This window comes from Mesoplodon bidens (assembly GCF_964165515.1).
Source record: "Mesoplodon bidens genome assembly, chromosome: 13".
In the NCBI taxonomy this organism is placed as follows: Eukaryota; Metazoa; Chordata; class Mammalia; order Artiodactyla; family Ziphiidae; genus Mesoplodon; species Mesoplodon bidens.
In genome coordinates, this window is record NC_138169.1 from 20,328,140 (window position 1) to 20,342,838 (window position 14,699).

Sequence of the window (14,699 nt, forward strand, 5' to 3'; positions counted from 1 at the left end):
GAAGCTGAAGGCACAGGAAGGGGCAGGGTCCCGTGTGGGGTCCTCAGCTGGGATCCAGCAGTTCGTGCTTGTGCACCTGAGCTGGGAAGGAGCAGCGTGGATGGGCCCGGGGCTGGGTCTTGCTGGGACCCCCGATTCTGGGACTCGGGACTGCCAGGTGGTCAGTGGCCTTCTTGGGTGTGTCCCCAGCTGCAGGTGGCCCAGATGCGCACTGAGTACCTGGAGCAGTCCACCGTGGACCGAGCCATCGTCAGCAGGCAGGAGGCGGTCATCTGTGACCTGGAGAACAAGACGGAGTTCCAGAAAGTGCAGATCAAGAGATTTGAGGTACTTGTTGGCGTGTAAATATTGCTCAGGCCTAGAGCTATGAGGGCTTTCCTGTAAACTCCATCCATCTGTCCACTCATATGCCTTTGTCTGCATCTGGATCACTCGTCCGTCTCCTGAGTTCCCTTCCTCCATCCCTCCTTCCTGTCTTCAATCGCACTGTCCCACAAGCTCCCCATTCACTCAGCCTAGTCACCTCCTCTGTCTCCATCTCCATCCACCATCATCGGTCCATCCATCATCCCCCTTTCCATTTGTTCTTCTTCCTTTCTCTATTTTTTCTTCTCTTCCTCTATTCTTTTTCTTTCCTTCAGACCTTGACCCCTCTGTCTGTCCATGTTTTTATCCATTGATCCAGTTCTGCCCATCTCCATCCACCCACTCATCCACGTATGCACCCGACACTTGTTTTGAGCAGAAATTTATTTTGCCCCTAGTGTGTGTTAGGCTTTGTGTTGGGTGTGTGGAAGACGGATGTATTAAATAGATTCTGCTTTCCAGAAGCATAGAGCTTTGTAGGAGACGTGGGTAAGATATGTACATAAATACCCATACTAAGGAGAGAGGGCTGTGAGGTTTGGAGGATGGAGGTCCTTTCAGGCTGGGGAATCAGGGAGGCTTACAGGAGGAGGTGGCTTTGGTGCTGGACCTTGAAGGACAGGTAAGACTTGGATGGGCTGGGGTGGAGTTCAGTGACTGTATTCACATTTAGCTCTGTACACCAATGGCATGAGACATTTACCGAGGAGATCCCCATTGCCAAAACCTTCCACATCAGCTACCCCATGTGATGTTCATCACAGCCCCATGGGGCATGCAGGATAGAATGAGAAGATGGCCCCAGAGAGGTCAAGTGAGTTATTCAAGATGAAGCCAGGTAGTGTCAGTGACAGGAGGAGATTGACTCTTGACCTTTGCTCCATCCTGGTCTAGGTTCTGATCTCCCTGCAGCCAGGGGGCTTACCCAAAGTATGACGGTATGTCTGAGCGATGGGAGGCTGCTCTTCTCATTCCAAAACATTTACCCCCAATCCCCTGTTGGGCTTTTGGTCTCTAAGAAGGCTGCTCTGGATGAAGACGAGAGAAAAATTCTTTGCCTTGGCCCTCAGTGGTTCTCGGAATTGCTCAAGGGATCCCTCAAGGCATAACTGTCTCTGCAGATCACCATGAAACTTTGATCTACTATATTTTAAATGACTAAATACGTAATTTGAGCTATATCACATATCATTTTTTGCTTGATTCTAGCATGGTCAGGTGATAGCAGAGAAGAATACAATTGTAGAGTAACTTTAAATGGCAGATTCTATCTCCAAATTTGCTTTTCCTTCTGCCATCATTATTGGAATTTAGTAGAATCCCAGATCCTTGAGATGGGGTACCTTGGGGACACAATTGGAGGACTATTCTTATGACCCTCCTGTTGCCCTTTGAAACCGTTGCTAAACTCCAGTTGAAAGGGGAAAGAGGAAACAAATCATAAAGCTTTTCTTTTAGCCCATTATTCAGTCTCTGATCTGGAAGGGGGCTCAGAGTCCTTAGCAGGGACCTAAAATATTCATGTGGGTTGCATTTTATGTCATCACTCGAGTATTTACCCATCAGAATCTATTGGTTCCAGACTTGTTGGCCAACTAATGAATTCTGCAGAACAGCCCTTGGGTTGGTTTTCTGTAGCACTGGTGATGCTCACGGCTCTTTTCTCTCTATTCATAGTTTCATTGTGTCCTTGTGGATTTCCACCCCCCCACACACACACACAAAGAAAAATGCCATGATATTAGAGCTCAGGCTTACGGGAGATTATTTGCTCAAACTTCCTCATTTTACAAATCGGGAAACCAGAATCCACGTTGGGGAAGGGATTTGGACCCCCCGGCATAGTGTCCTTTCCACCGTGCCACTCCACCACCCAAACCTTGAGCTGAATGAAGGTCGCTGTAAATCTTAATTCCCAGCCCTTACCCAGCACATCCTGTGTGCCAGGCGCCAAGCTAAGCCTTCCGCATAACTTAACATGTTCAACCCTGACAGCATCCTGGACATCATCCTGTCGCTCAGAGAGGTTAATAACTCGCCCAAGGTCACACAGCCAGGAAGAGGTAGAGGTAGGATTTGAACCCAGAACATGAATTCAGCATCTGTCACTAAGCTACACTGCTTTTCAGAACAGCAGCTATCATTTTCTATGTTTCCTTCATTTTTGTACCAGAAATCAGGATTATTACCCTGATTACTTTATAAAAATGCACAGAGACTCAGCAAAAGATTTCTTTCTGGAGCCTCCTGTGACGGGCCCCAGGCTTCTAACTCCAGGGCGGGCGTGTGCTCTCTGCCTGGGCTGCAGGTCCTGGTGATCCGGCTTCGGGACAGCCTGATGAAGATGGGTGAGGAGCTCTCACAGGCAGCCACGGCCGAGTCCCAGCAGAGGGAGAGCAGCCAGTATTACCAGCGGCGTCTGGAGGAGCTAAAGGTGGACATGGAAGAGCTGGTGCAGCGGGAGGCCGAGGCCAGCCGGCGGTGCGTGGAGCTGGTGAGCGTGGTCCTGTGATGGAGGGTTCAGGAGGGGAGCCCTCCTTCCTTCTGAATGGGAGCCTCAGGGCCTGGTCCCTGGGGCCTTTGGGGGTAGACCGGAAGCAGGGAAGAAACCGGAAGGGGATGGGCTGTGAGCCGACACTGCCGTGGGCTGCAAACGCCGGGGGCAGGTCCAAAGTGAGCCAGTCGCATTCACTCCTGCAGGATGACTTCCAGCCACCTTTGTGCCTCACACTCCAGACTTTCTCTTCCTGCCTCACACATTCTCCTCCAGAGGCAGGGCGGCCTCGTGCAAAGAGGAGAGAACCAACGTTTATTCAATGTCTCCCTTGCCTGGAGTCTTAACACCCGTAATGCCGTGTAAGCGTCGTAATAACCCTGTGAAGTCAGTATTGTTATCCCATTTTACAGATGAGGAAACTGAGGCTTGACAGAGCTGAGATAATTTGTCAAAGTCATACCTTGTAAATGTCAGAGGTCTTTCTGGGCTGTTAACAGCAACCACAAAGCTAAAAGATAAAAACGATCGTGCTAAACCCACCATTTATTAAGCACTGGCTATGTGCCAGGTTCTGGGTTAAACCTTTCTTGTTTAAATCTTCCTGTCAGTACTGTGAAGTAGATGGGAAAACTGAGGCACGGGGACACACGTGCCAGATTGAGGCCCAGAGTGGTACATTCCCCTGCCTGAGGCCACATGCAAGTAAGACTTGGAACCCAGGTCTGTCCAACTCTGTAGTCTCTACTTTTATTCACTAAGCCATGCCTGTCCCCTGGTGTGGCCCAAGGTGCATTTTAAAATTTGTTTCCTTCCAAATGGGAAGGTTTCTCCATTGTTCATTGTATTTTTCTGAGAACAGTTTCCTGCAGGGATCACAGAGCATCTGAGAGTGCCCACTCCTCCTTTTCCCCGCGAGCCCAGATATCCGCGAGCCTCCAGGTTTCTGCTTCTGCAGCCTGGGAGGCATCTGGCACCCCCTTTGCCCTCCACCATAGAGCCTTCTCTGAGACAACCCAGAACGTGCTGCAGTTCGGCCCAGAGGGCTTTAAATCACCATCGTCATCTCCTCCCTGCCCTGTCCACTCTGGTTTTGTGACAGGTCTCACCACCTTGTCCTCCTGCAGCAAGTATGTTTCCCGGGCCACTGCCTCCCGCGGCCAGTGTCATCCCCATAGCTCTGCCCCTGACAAGCCAGCAGCCCGGCTGTCGTGTCGGGACGAGGTGAGGCTCCACACAGAGACCCAGGTTCCCAGACAGATCCAAGCCCCGTGACTGGCAGTGCCTCCACCCGCCTTGGCCCTGGGAGAGGGAAAGGCTCTTTCTTCCAACTGACGGGCTAACTTCCTCATTAACCAGCCCTGCTCCTCTTGCAGCTGAGCCCCCTCCTGCCACCTCTGGCTGCAGTGAGAGAACATCCCCAGCACTCCTCCTCCGATGTCTTCTTCAGCTGGCGGGACACCAGGCTTTCCCGTCACATCAGATAGTGGTTTTCCTCCTCTCCTCTCTGCTCTTTTCCTCGCTCTCCCTCCCCTCCCCTCCTCACTTTCCTCTCCCTACCCCCATTCCCAGGGACATGTTCAGACCTTTAAAGGCCCTAAAATCTGGAAAAGGTTATAATGCAACCCCCATATATGGGTCAAAACTGCAAAGCACAAAGCTTATGTGTATGCTAAAATTAGACCTGCATGTTTCTCTGTTTTCTCATTGTAAGATTCTGGGTAAGCTTACCGAGGCTGAACTATTCTTTTTATTTTGGTGTGTGTTTGGGGTTGGGCGGTGTATCGGTTTTCCAGGGCTGCCTTAGAAATTTACCCCGAACTGGGTGGTTTAAAACAAGAGAAATTTATTCTCTCACAGTTGTGAAGGCCAAATGTCAGAAATCAAAGTATTGGCAGGTCTATGCTCCCTCTGATGGGTCCAGGCTAGAATTCTTCTTTGCTCTTCCAAATTCTGGTGGTTCCAGGTGTTCCTTGGCTTATGGCCGGGTCACTCCAGTCTCTGCCTCTGTCTTCACGTGGTTCCTCATCCTGTGCGTGTATGTCTCAGATACCCATCTGCCTTTTCTTCTAAGGCCACCTGTAATTGGATTTAGGGCCCACTCTAGATCCAATTTGATTTCGTCTCAAGGCCCTTACTTTAATTACATTCGTAAACACCCTTTTGCTGAATAAGGCCGTATTGACAGGTTCTGGGAGGACGTAGCTTCTGGGGGGCCACCCTTCGACCCGCTACGGAGGGAGGGCGTGTTCCTCCACAGCTGGTTTCTGCAGTGATTCCGTGGATGGGCAGGGCTCACGGGGACATTGTTAGGCTGGCAGACCTGTCCTAATAGGGGATGTCCCGAGCTCACCAACCTACCTGCCCTCAAGTAGGCCCCTTGCCTTTGAGCCCTGGGATATTTCCTCTGGGGGAGGAGAGGATATCATATTTTCTTACTTTCTCATTTATCCATTTATTCATTCAGCACCAGCTCTGGGCCTGGCACGGGGATGAGCATTGGAGGGGAGGGGCGGGGAATCATAACGTCCCTGATTTGTACACACTCACAGTCTGGACAGAATGCTGCTCAGTGGGAGAGTTCAGCGAACACTGTCATTTTCAGAGGAACCCTGTTGGTGAGGCCCCTCCCGTTGCGTAGCATCCTAGCACTTTTCCAGGTATCACAGGAGGTGGCACCTCACCTCTCAGGTTCGTGTCTGTGCCACCAATTTCCCTTCCTCCCACCTACCCCTGTAAGGTAAGGGGGGAGCTGCTCCGTGCCATGTGTTCTCAATAAGCTTCACCTGCAAGGCAGTCAGTCAGGGTTCTGGTTCTTTCGTTCATGCGATTGGTATGTATCCCTAGGTTTTACTCTGGGCCAAACCCAGTGCTGGATGTTGGGAACCAACAGGCAACAAGACACACACCCTCACCCTTGAGGAGCGCGTGCTGAAGGGAGAGATATTGCCAAGGCCGTTGCTTGTGTATTTTATATGTTTCTCTGCAGTGGTCGCTCAGAGCTTTCACAGGCAAAACAAAGGGTCTGTGTGCTGGGATTTGGAAGGTTCTTAGACCAGTTGACATCATGCTCCCGGTCATCACCACAAATCACTTCTGAGTAAACCATTGCCCATTTCATCTTCTATTTTTAAAGTTCACATCTCTCTGGGAGGGATAGTGAATTTCTGAACTCCCGGGGCCAAGCATACCTTCCTTCATTCATTCATTCCTTGGACAAACATTGATTGAGTCGCTCTGGGCTTAGGCTCTTTGCAGATGTCATCTTCTTTCACGCTTACGTCACCCCAGCAGGTATGGACGCGAGGGGTGCCTAGCCCAGGGCTGCAGAGTCAGGAGTGGCAGGGCTGGGATTGGCTTCCCTGCGTGTCCAGCCCTAAAGCTTTCGCTGGGACACCACGTTGCCCTCCCGACCCAACCCTGCTGAAAAATGGCTCTGCTGTGGAGTTCCCAAAAAGGATCCTACACTCTGGGCCCCGGTGAGAAGCGGGAAGGATATTGATGGATCTCCCCTCAGTGTTCCTTTCCACCTGTCCCACCCTGTCCCATTTGTCACTGTTGGTGTTGGTTTAAAGGGCCGCAGGTTGTTCCGTGAGAATGATTTACACCCCTGGCTGGCAAACCGGCATGTCCAGATCAGGATCAATTACCCGCCGATGGAACTTCTCTTCCCAGAAAACAGAAAAATGAGGTTTTGCCATTAATTTTCGTAGATGCACTATTCCTGGCGGCTCCAGGAACCATTATGGAGAAAAGAATACTCTGGCTCTAAGTCATTCCAGTCCTTTTTCCACTGGGGTGGCAAGACAGCTTATCCGTGGATTTATATCCTGTTGTTTTTCAATAGTTACAGAGCTCAGGGGAAACCACCTCCGCCCCAGGTCAGGGTGACGAAGGGCTGTCAAGGACAGTTGGCAGAGTTAGAGTTGAGGGTGACAGGAAGGCCTGCCCTCTGCCGGCTTTCAGCCAGGTGCACTGGCTTTGGACGCTACACCTGTCGGGTTCCCCTTCAGCACCTTGGCCTGACTCTCTATAGTCTTCACTTTCCCCTGAAAACCTTAGATGGTGCCTCTGCGCACTCTTAGCTCAGCACTCAGCGACCCAAGCTAGAAATCACGGTGGCCCATCTCTCTCTGAGTCATACAGATTAATGGCCACAACTGCTGATTTTATCCTACTGAGGTATTTTTCAAATCCATCCTTTCCAGTCCGAGCCCTACGTCCTCCCTGTCTGTTTTAATCTGCAGCCCCTCTGGTCTAGGCCTGTACAGTTGCCTTGTATCCTGGCTCCCCACTTTTCCTCCACTCTTGCTCCTCCCTCCCAAAGGTCATTCTAGAAGGGACACATCTTACTGTGTTGCTCTTCTGCTAAGAAATCTTCCATGGCTCTCCACTGCCTTCAGAGCAAAGCCCCAAGTTCTTCCCAGAAATCTAGCCTCTGTAGACTTCTCTGCCTTTGGTTGTCTGCCTCTCGTCACCTCGCGTGATCTACTCAAGCACAGAGGCGTCAGGCCCCGGTGCCAGGTCATTTCCGGGCTCATCACCTTTGTTCTCCTGCATCCCTCCGCCTGCCTGCTCAGCCTGTAACAGGTCAGAGCTCACCTTCAGGAAGCCCTCACTGTTACCTCCACCCATCACTAAGCTACGTACCTCCTCTGTGTTCCCACATCGCCTTGTGTTCACCCCATTCATATGGGCTGTTGTCATTGCTTGTGTTCTTGTCTTCCTAGACAGGGAGCACCTGAGAGAGGGGGGTGGGTTTTATTTGACTCTTGGTCTCCAGTTCAGGGTTAGGCGCAGGTAGATTCTCAGAAATTGCTGAATGAATAGTTTCCACAGTGTTTTGGAGTTTCACCTTTTGAGAGAACAGCTCAAAAATTATCTTAAAAATGGGAACTTTCAGATCAACACACTTTACTTTGTGTCCTGCCATGTGCTCGTCCCTGTGCCTGATGTTATGGGAGATGCAGACGTGAGTGGACCAGGGACCGTGCCTCTGGAGACCTCAAGTTCCAGAGGAGGAGATGCATGTGTCTCTAAATACTTCTGGTACAGGATGGGATGTGCGAGCAAAGGAGGAAGTGGTTTGGTAGAACCGGGAGACGTGGAGAAGATTGCATGGAGGATGCAGTGCTGGCCAGCGCGTGGTCGTCTCAACCTCATCATCATCATCTCTGACCTGCATTCAGCAGACGTCTAGGGCACGCCTGCCATGTGGCGTGCCATGTCCAGGTCTCCAGAAAGGCAGAGATAAACCCACATATCGGGATGTAAACACAGACTCTTCACCTCCGCCTTTTTTTTTTTTTTTTTTTTTTTTTGCGGTACTTGGGCCTCTCACTGCTGTGGCCTCTCCCGTTGCAGAGCACAGGCTCCGGACGCGCAGGCTCAGCGGCCATGGCTCACAGGCCCAGCTGCTCCGCGGCATGTGGGATCTTCCCAGACCGGGGCACGAACCCGTGTCCCCTGCATCGGCAGGCGGACTCTCAACCACTGCGCCACCAGGGAAACCCACCTCTGGCTTGCTTTCTTCTCTTCCTTCTTTCTCCTTGCAGCTCCCCCACTGGCCGCCAGCTGCAAAACCCCTCCCTCCCCCCACTGCCACCTGCTCTCTCCTGCTGCTTCTCTTGCTTGACAAGTGCTCACTTGACTGGGTGTGGACATGTGGTTTCTCTCTCTCTTTCTCTCTCATTTCCTCACACAGTTCTTCTGGCTCCCCTTGGAGAGGAGGAGGGTGTGTATTAGCCTCTCAGGGCCGCCGTAACAGATTGCCAAAAGCTGGTTGTCTTAAAACAATAGAGACGTGTTGTCTCACAGCTCTGGGCGCCAGAAGTCTGAAGTCAGGGTGTCAGCAGGGCCACTCCCTCGGAAGGCTCTAAGGGAGACTTCTTCCTCCTTCTGCCAGCTTCTGGGGGCTCCGGGTGTTCCTTGGCTACGGCCACATAACTTTAATCTCTGCCTCCGTCTTCACATGGGCTTCTTCTCTGCCCTGTCTCTGTGTCCTATCTTCTCATAAGGACACCAGGCCTTGGATTTAAAGCTCCCCTAATCCAGTATGACCTCATCTTAACTAACTACATCTGCAAAGACCCTATTTCCAAAAAGGTCACATTCTGAGGTTCCAAGTGGATATGGTTTTGGGGAGGACACCTTAGCTCACTGCAGGCTGGTGGAAAGAGCATTGGACTTGAAGTATGAGACCTCGGGTGGCTAAGTTAACACTGCAGAACCTCAGTTTCCCCATCGGTAAATTGGGAGCAAAATACAACCGATCTCATTGGGAGGCCGTGAGGAGTAAATGAGATGGTGTAGGTGAAAGTGCCCAATGATAGCACACAGTAGGCACTTAATAGATGCTCCCTTGTTTTCTTTCCCCTTTCTTTTCACTCCTCCCATGACTCTTTCTTGGTCCGCTCAGACTTCGTCACAAGTCTGCCAGCTCTGCGGCCGCGTCCCGTGCTACACGCACGATGGCTGGGGCAGTGTTGATGAGAGCCAGTGCTTTACTGCTGTGTGCTGGGCATTGGGTTAAGGACTTTACATGAGATCTCTCTTTTAAGCCTCTCTGTCTGAGGTAACTATCCCTGTTTCACCAATAAAGAAACTGAGATCAGAGAACTGAAGCAACTTCTCTCTCCAAAGTCACAATCCCAGTTAAGTGGCTGAATTAGAATCTGGACCAAGATCTCACCAGCTCAAACCCATTCTCTCCCTTAGAAGATTTAGACACGTGGTATTTCCTCATTCAAGTACCTTTTTTAAAAGCGAGTCATAAAAATTAATACTGCCTTTGATTCTGTAATCTAGGGTTGCTCAGTCTTGGCATTATTGACATTTTGGGTTGAATAATTGTCTGATGTGGGGCTGTCCTGTGCTGTGTTGGATATTTAGCAGCATCCCTGGCCTCTACCCACCGGATGGAAGTAGTTCCCCACCCAAGTCATCACAATCAAAAATATCTCCCCCCCCCGGTGGTGGAGCGGTGGATTACCCTGGGCCCGGCAAAACAGAGCTTGAGGACATGAGCAGATACACCAGCCCAGTGAACCCGGCTGTCTTTCCGCATCTGACCGCGGTGCTGTTGGCCATTGGCATGTTCTTCACTGCCTGGTTCTTCATTTAGGAGGTCACCTCCACCACATCCACTCGGGATATCTACAGAGAGCCCCTCATCTCTTTAGTGGCCTCACTCGTCATGGGCTTTGGAGTCCTCTTCCTGCTGCTCTGGGTTGGCATCTACGTATGAGCTCCCAAGGGTTCCAACCAGGCGGCTTCACTGAATCCCTGCTTTTGTAAATTAATTTTTTTTTTTTTACTATGCCGGAAGTGTCCCATCGGCTGCTCACAATAAAGGCAGATGTGTGACCAAAAAAAACCTTCAGACCTTGCCAGATGTACCCTGGGGAACAAAGTCACCCCATTAATAATCACTGCTCTGATCTCATCCTCACAGTAACCCTTAAGGTAACGCCTGTGATACTCCCCATTTTACGGATGGTCAAACTGAGACTCAGGGCAGAGGGGTCATGTGACGCGCCCCAGGTCACAGAAAAACTGGAGTGGGGGTCACATCAAAAGAGAAAAATTCAAGGGTGAGCGGAAGAGGCAGCCTAACACCCTCCACACGAAGGAAAAAGGCAGTAGCAGTTCCAGCAAAAGCCAGTCCTAACCTTTCCAAGACCCAGAGGTGACTTCGCAGCAGAGTCTGATTCTAAGTGGAATGGAAGGCCTCGCTGCAGGCTGTGTGCTTTTAATAATGTTTAAATAAAACATGGGAGCATGGGTGAGATCTCCGCGCCAAGCCTGGCTTGTCAGCAGCCCGAGCAGTCATAAATAGTTAATAGACAACCACTCATGGATCTACTTCTTTTAAACCTAGCATCAATTATATATGGTTCACGAATTATTTATTTGGTGTTACTCTGGGGTGTATTTTCCACTTTCGGGGGGAAAAAATGAAAACAGTGTGAGGCCTAAAAGAGATGAAGGGATGTCTCCCTTCTGTGTTGGTGACTTTTCCTGTGAGGAGAAAGCCTCCCATGGATGCAATGGAGAGGTTCACTTTGAACTGGGATCTGGGAAGACTCTGCCAGATCACCAGGAGGAGAGCTTGGGGCGGCGGTGTTCTGGCAGAGGGTTAACAACCGGCTCTCCAGCGTAGGTGGAATCCCAGTTGGTCTGTAGTGTTTTCCAGTCTCTGTGGTGTAAATCTTCCCCCGCGGCTGGTTTCCAGCTAAGGATGCGCGGTGTTGGGAAGCCACGCCCAGCAGTACTGTTACATGGCATCTCCACTGGACAGACATGATAGACAAAAACAACTTCAAAAGCGTGGGCAGAATGTTAGTAAAATTAGGAAGCAGTGTGTTTTGAGTATGTGTTACCTTTGTCTTTAATGTGATTTATTTAATTGTAAGTTGACGTTATTCGATTTTTAATAATACGTATTTGTGTAACAGCTGGCTCGCAAAATTCCTGAAAACTCAGCCATCAGCTCTTGCCAGTCTGTGGGAGCTGGTTCCAGCGCATCCCAGGCTTGGAGCCTCCTTGGGGTGGGGTCGCCCTGCCCTGGTTTGGAGTACAAGCAACAGAAGCGTGGAGTCCGAAGGCTCTCACGTCAAATCTCATCGCTCACTGTCTTTTTTAAAGCCAGATTACTTCACTATGAGAACTCTGCCCTCTTGAGGAGGATGTTCTTTCACCTCATGTATGAAATGGCTGTGATCAGATCTACTCAGAAAGACTGAAGCGAGTAATCCACACCATGCTTCTCACTCCGCCTGTCACGTAACTGTCCCTGCAGGCATGCTGGCTGCTCTGTCTTCCCCTCTGGTTCTCTTTCTTGTGTCTTCTGAGAATCTGGCCGTAGCTGGTAAGGGCTTCAGGAAGCCCAAAGCCAGATTCTGTTTAGTTTTCGTGTTTGTTTTCGCTTTTGGTTTGTTTTTTGGCCGCCCAAAGACCCATGTTTCCAAACTCTAGGTCAGAACACAGACCCCTCCCACCACCTGCCCCCGGGGGTATATCCACCAAACCCAGAATTAAGGGTTTCATTTTAAAAAACTCTCAGTGTTTTTCTCCCGCCAATGGCTCTGAACTTCAGAGCATAAAGATGAATTATTTTGGCTGGGAACTGAAGTATTTAAAAAGGCATTCCATGTGGAGGGCATTTGGGGCCATGAGCAGGGTATAAATAACACCTTTTATAGCTCTCTTGACAGGGAGGTAGCTCTCCTAATTACTGTCCCGTTATCTCAGTGTGATCCAAAATGGCCCAGCGTGTTTATAAACTCCCTGTTCACACACTGCTTCCCTCCCCACTAGTCACAGCCTCCTGTGCTCTCAGCTGGCAGGGGAGAACGTGGGCCTTTGTATCATCCCCACTTCCAGGCACTGTGGGCTCCTCTGCTTGTCTCCCCACAAAGGTTTCCATACAAAAGAAACTTGGTCCTAAAAGGGACTTAGAACCGGGTGTTGCCAGCCCCAGACATATTTCTGAAATGGAATTTTTCCAAGCTCTCCTGATCCCAGGTGGTGAATGTGCTTGTCTCAATTCAAGAGGTGTTACCATCTAACGAAATGAGTTTCTTTGCGTCTGCCTCTGAGATGAGATATCTAGATAATAAAATCTATTACCAAAAGCCTACCTAAGGATAATTGGGTCTATTACTCCCTGACTTTTGGCTTTGTTTGTGCATCGAAAACAGACGCTCCAGTAGTTAATCAGAATTGAAAGTTGCTAATACCAATTACAAATAACACGTGGAGTCTGGAGATGGCAAACAAAAGAGCAAATACTAATCTTGTCCCCAGAGACTTCATCAGTTGAACTTTTGTCACCTTAGACTTGTGGAAATTAGAGTAACTTAACCTCCCAAAGTTACTTAAAAAAAAAAAAAAAGTGGGAGGAGACACTGATTGAGCGGTGCAGGTGTACATTAAATTATTAAAATAAATCCAATTGGAATTGTTTAGATGAGATTAAGCCACACTTAATTGCATGTCAGAGAGGCTTGGGAAGGTTAATCTTCACTACTGAAAGCACAGTCATTGTCCCAATTGGACATCTTCAGGAGGTAGTGGTCCCAGGGAGCCCCAGATCAGATTCTTAATGTTTTAAATTCATCTCCAGACTATAATTTGGTTTGAAAAACAATTCATCTCTTTCTGGTGCCCTTTTTCTTTTTTTTTTTTTTTTTGTCTTTTTTGGCTGAACTTAAACAATGAGAAAGTAGATGGAGACCTCAGAACTTGAGGATAGACCAAGCAATGGTAAAGAGAATGGTTCTTTGGGGGAGGATTGGCTGATTTGGAATTGCAAGCATGTGGAAATAGAAATGGATGAGTGAATTGGTATACATTACAGCTCTTTTGGTTGTAAGTGCCAAATCTCGAACTGGCTTAAGCAAACGGAGTTTATCAGAAAAAAAAAATGTGCTTACTTTTGCCCTCAAGCATTGTTTGGCACATAGGAGGCGTAAAAAATGCACGCCAAACGAAGTAGGAGCTTGACAGAAGTGGCAGAGAACTAGGAGTCAGGAGACTGGGTGCAAATCTCCGTGCCATCACTCCCCTACTGTGTGCCTGTGGTCAAGATGCTCACCTTCTGTGTCTCTGTTATCTTATAGGATAGTCATTGCAACTCCATCACATCGTTTCAAGGCAGATTTAATGAAATAATGCCTCTAAATGCTTATCGCGGCACAAAGCAAACTCACTGTCATCATCGTTATCACTGCCTTAATTTGTTCAGGCTGCTGTAACAAAACACCATAGACTGGGTGGCTTATAAACAACAGAAATTTACCACTCACAGTTCTGGAGGTTGGGAAGTCCAAGGTCAAGGCACCAGCATTTTGGCGAGGGTTCTCTTCCTGGTTCATAGCTGGTGCCTTCTTGCTGTGTCCTCACACAGTGGAAGGGTCTAGGACTGTCTCTGCCTTCTAATCCCATTCATGAGGGCACTGTCCTCATGACCTGATCACTTCCAGAGGCCCCCCCTACTAATACCATCACCTTGGGGGTTAGGATTTCAAAATACGAATGGAGTGGAGGGCCACCATTCAGACCAAGCAGTCATCGTCACTGTCACCTCCATCATCACCACTACCACCATTGCCATCATCATTCACCATCATCATCATCACCACTACCACCATCACTGCCATCACCATCCTCATTCTCATCACTGTCATCATCGTCACCACCAGCACCACCATGAGAGTGAGACCCAGAGCAGAGAGCACAGGAGAGCCCCCTAGAGAACGGGCAAGCTCTGAGCTTTAGAGCAGAGGTATAAGCCTAGGCAGTGGTTAAATCATTTCCAGTTGGACAGTTCTGGGAATTCTGTCCCCCACGTTCTGGCCCCACCCCCCCCACCCCCATGACCCATGGGTTCATAGATGCCTCCTTTTTTGTGCTCAGTGTCCTGGGCACCAGCTTCATTGGAATTCGGTTCTTTGCCCAGTCTTGCCTTGGCTGCATTCCAGGTAAGTGACCTGGAGCCCATCCTGCTGCATGTCACCCCTGCCGCCTGCCTGCTCACATAATTAGAATCAACACATTCATTTCCCTAACAGCGGTCTAATCTTCACCCTGAAAAGTTTTCACATGGAAGAAGAAAGGCAAAGACAAGCTACATCTGTCCTTGTTCAGGCAATTTGCAGCTGTCCGCAACTGACATCCACCCAGCTGGGCAGCCGAGCCGGGCTTCCTGTTCGTTTTTGGTGGGAGGTGATGCAGTCGATGCCGTTATTAAAATTTGGCAGTGGTTTAGACATGCAGCGTCCTGCTGGAAGGAGGCTTATCAACAAACACTCAGGGGGAATCCTTTAGGCTCCAGCCT

The 14,699-nt window shown here is 49.6% G+C and overlaps 1 protein-coding gene and 1 pseudogene across 2 annotated transcripts in view; both read left to right on the forward strand.

The window, feature by feature from the left end:
- Positions 1–14,699, forward strand: part of MYO18B (myosin XVIIIB) — a 228,253-nt gene that overhangs the window by 162,872 nt on the left and 50,682 nt on the right. The window contains exons 37-38 of the mRNA XM_081251759.1: positions 190–327; positions 2,675–2,860. Coding sequence (XP_081107885.1) covers positions 190–327; positions 2,675–2,860 — 324 coding nt within the window. The remainder of the gene's footprint in view (positions 1–189; positions 328–2,674; positions 2,861–14,699) is intronic.
- Positions 9,699–10,164, forward strand: LOC308627164 (dolichyl-diphosphooligosaccharide--protein glycosyltransferase subunit TMEM258-like; annotated as a pseudogene). Its single transcript has one exon. The product of its transcript is annotated as a dolichyl-diphosphooligosaccharide--protein glycosyltransferase subunit TMEM258-like (transcript).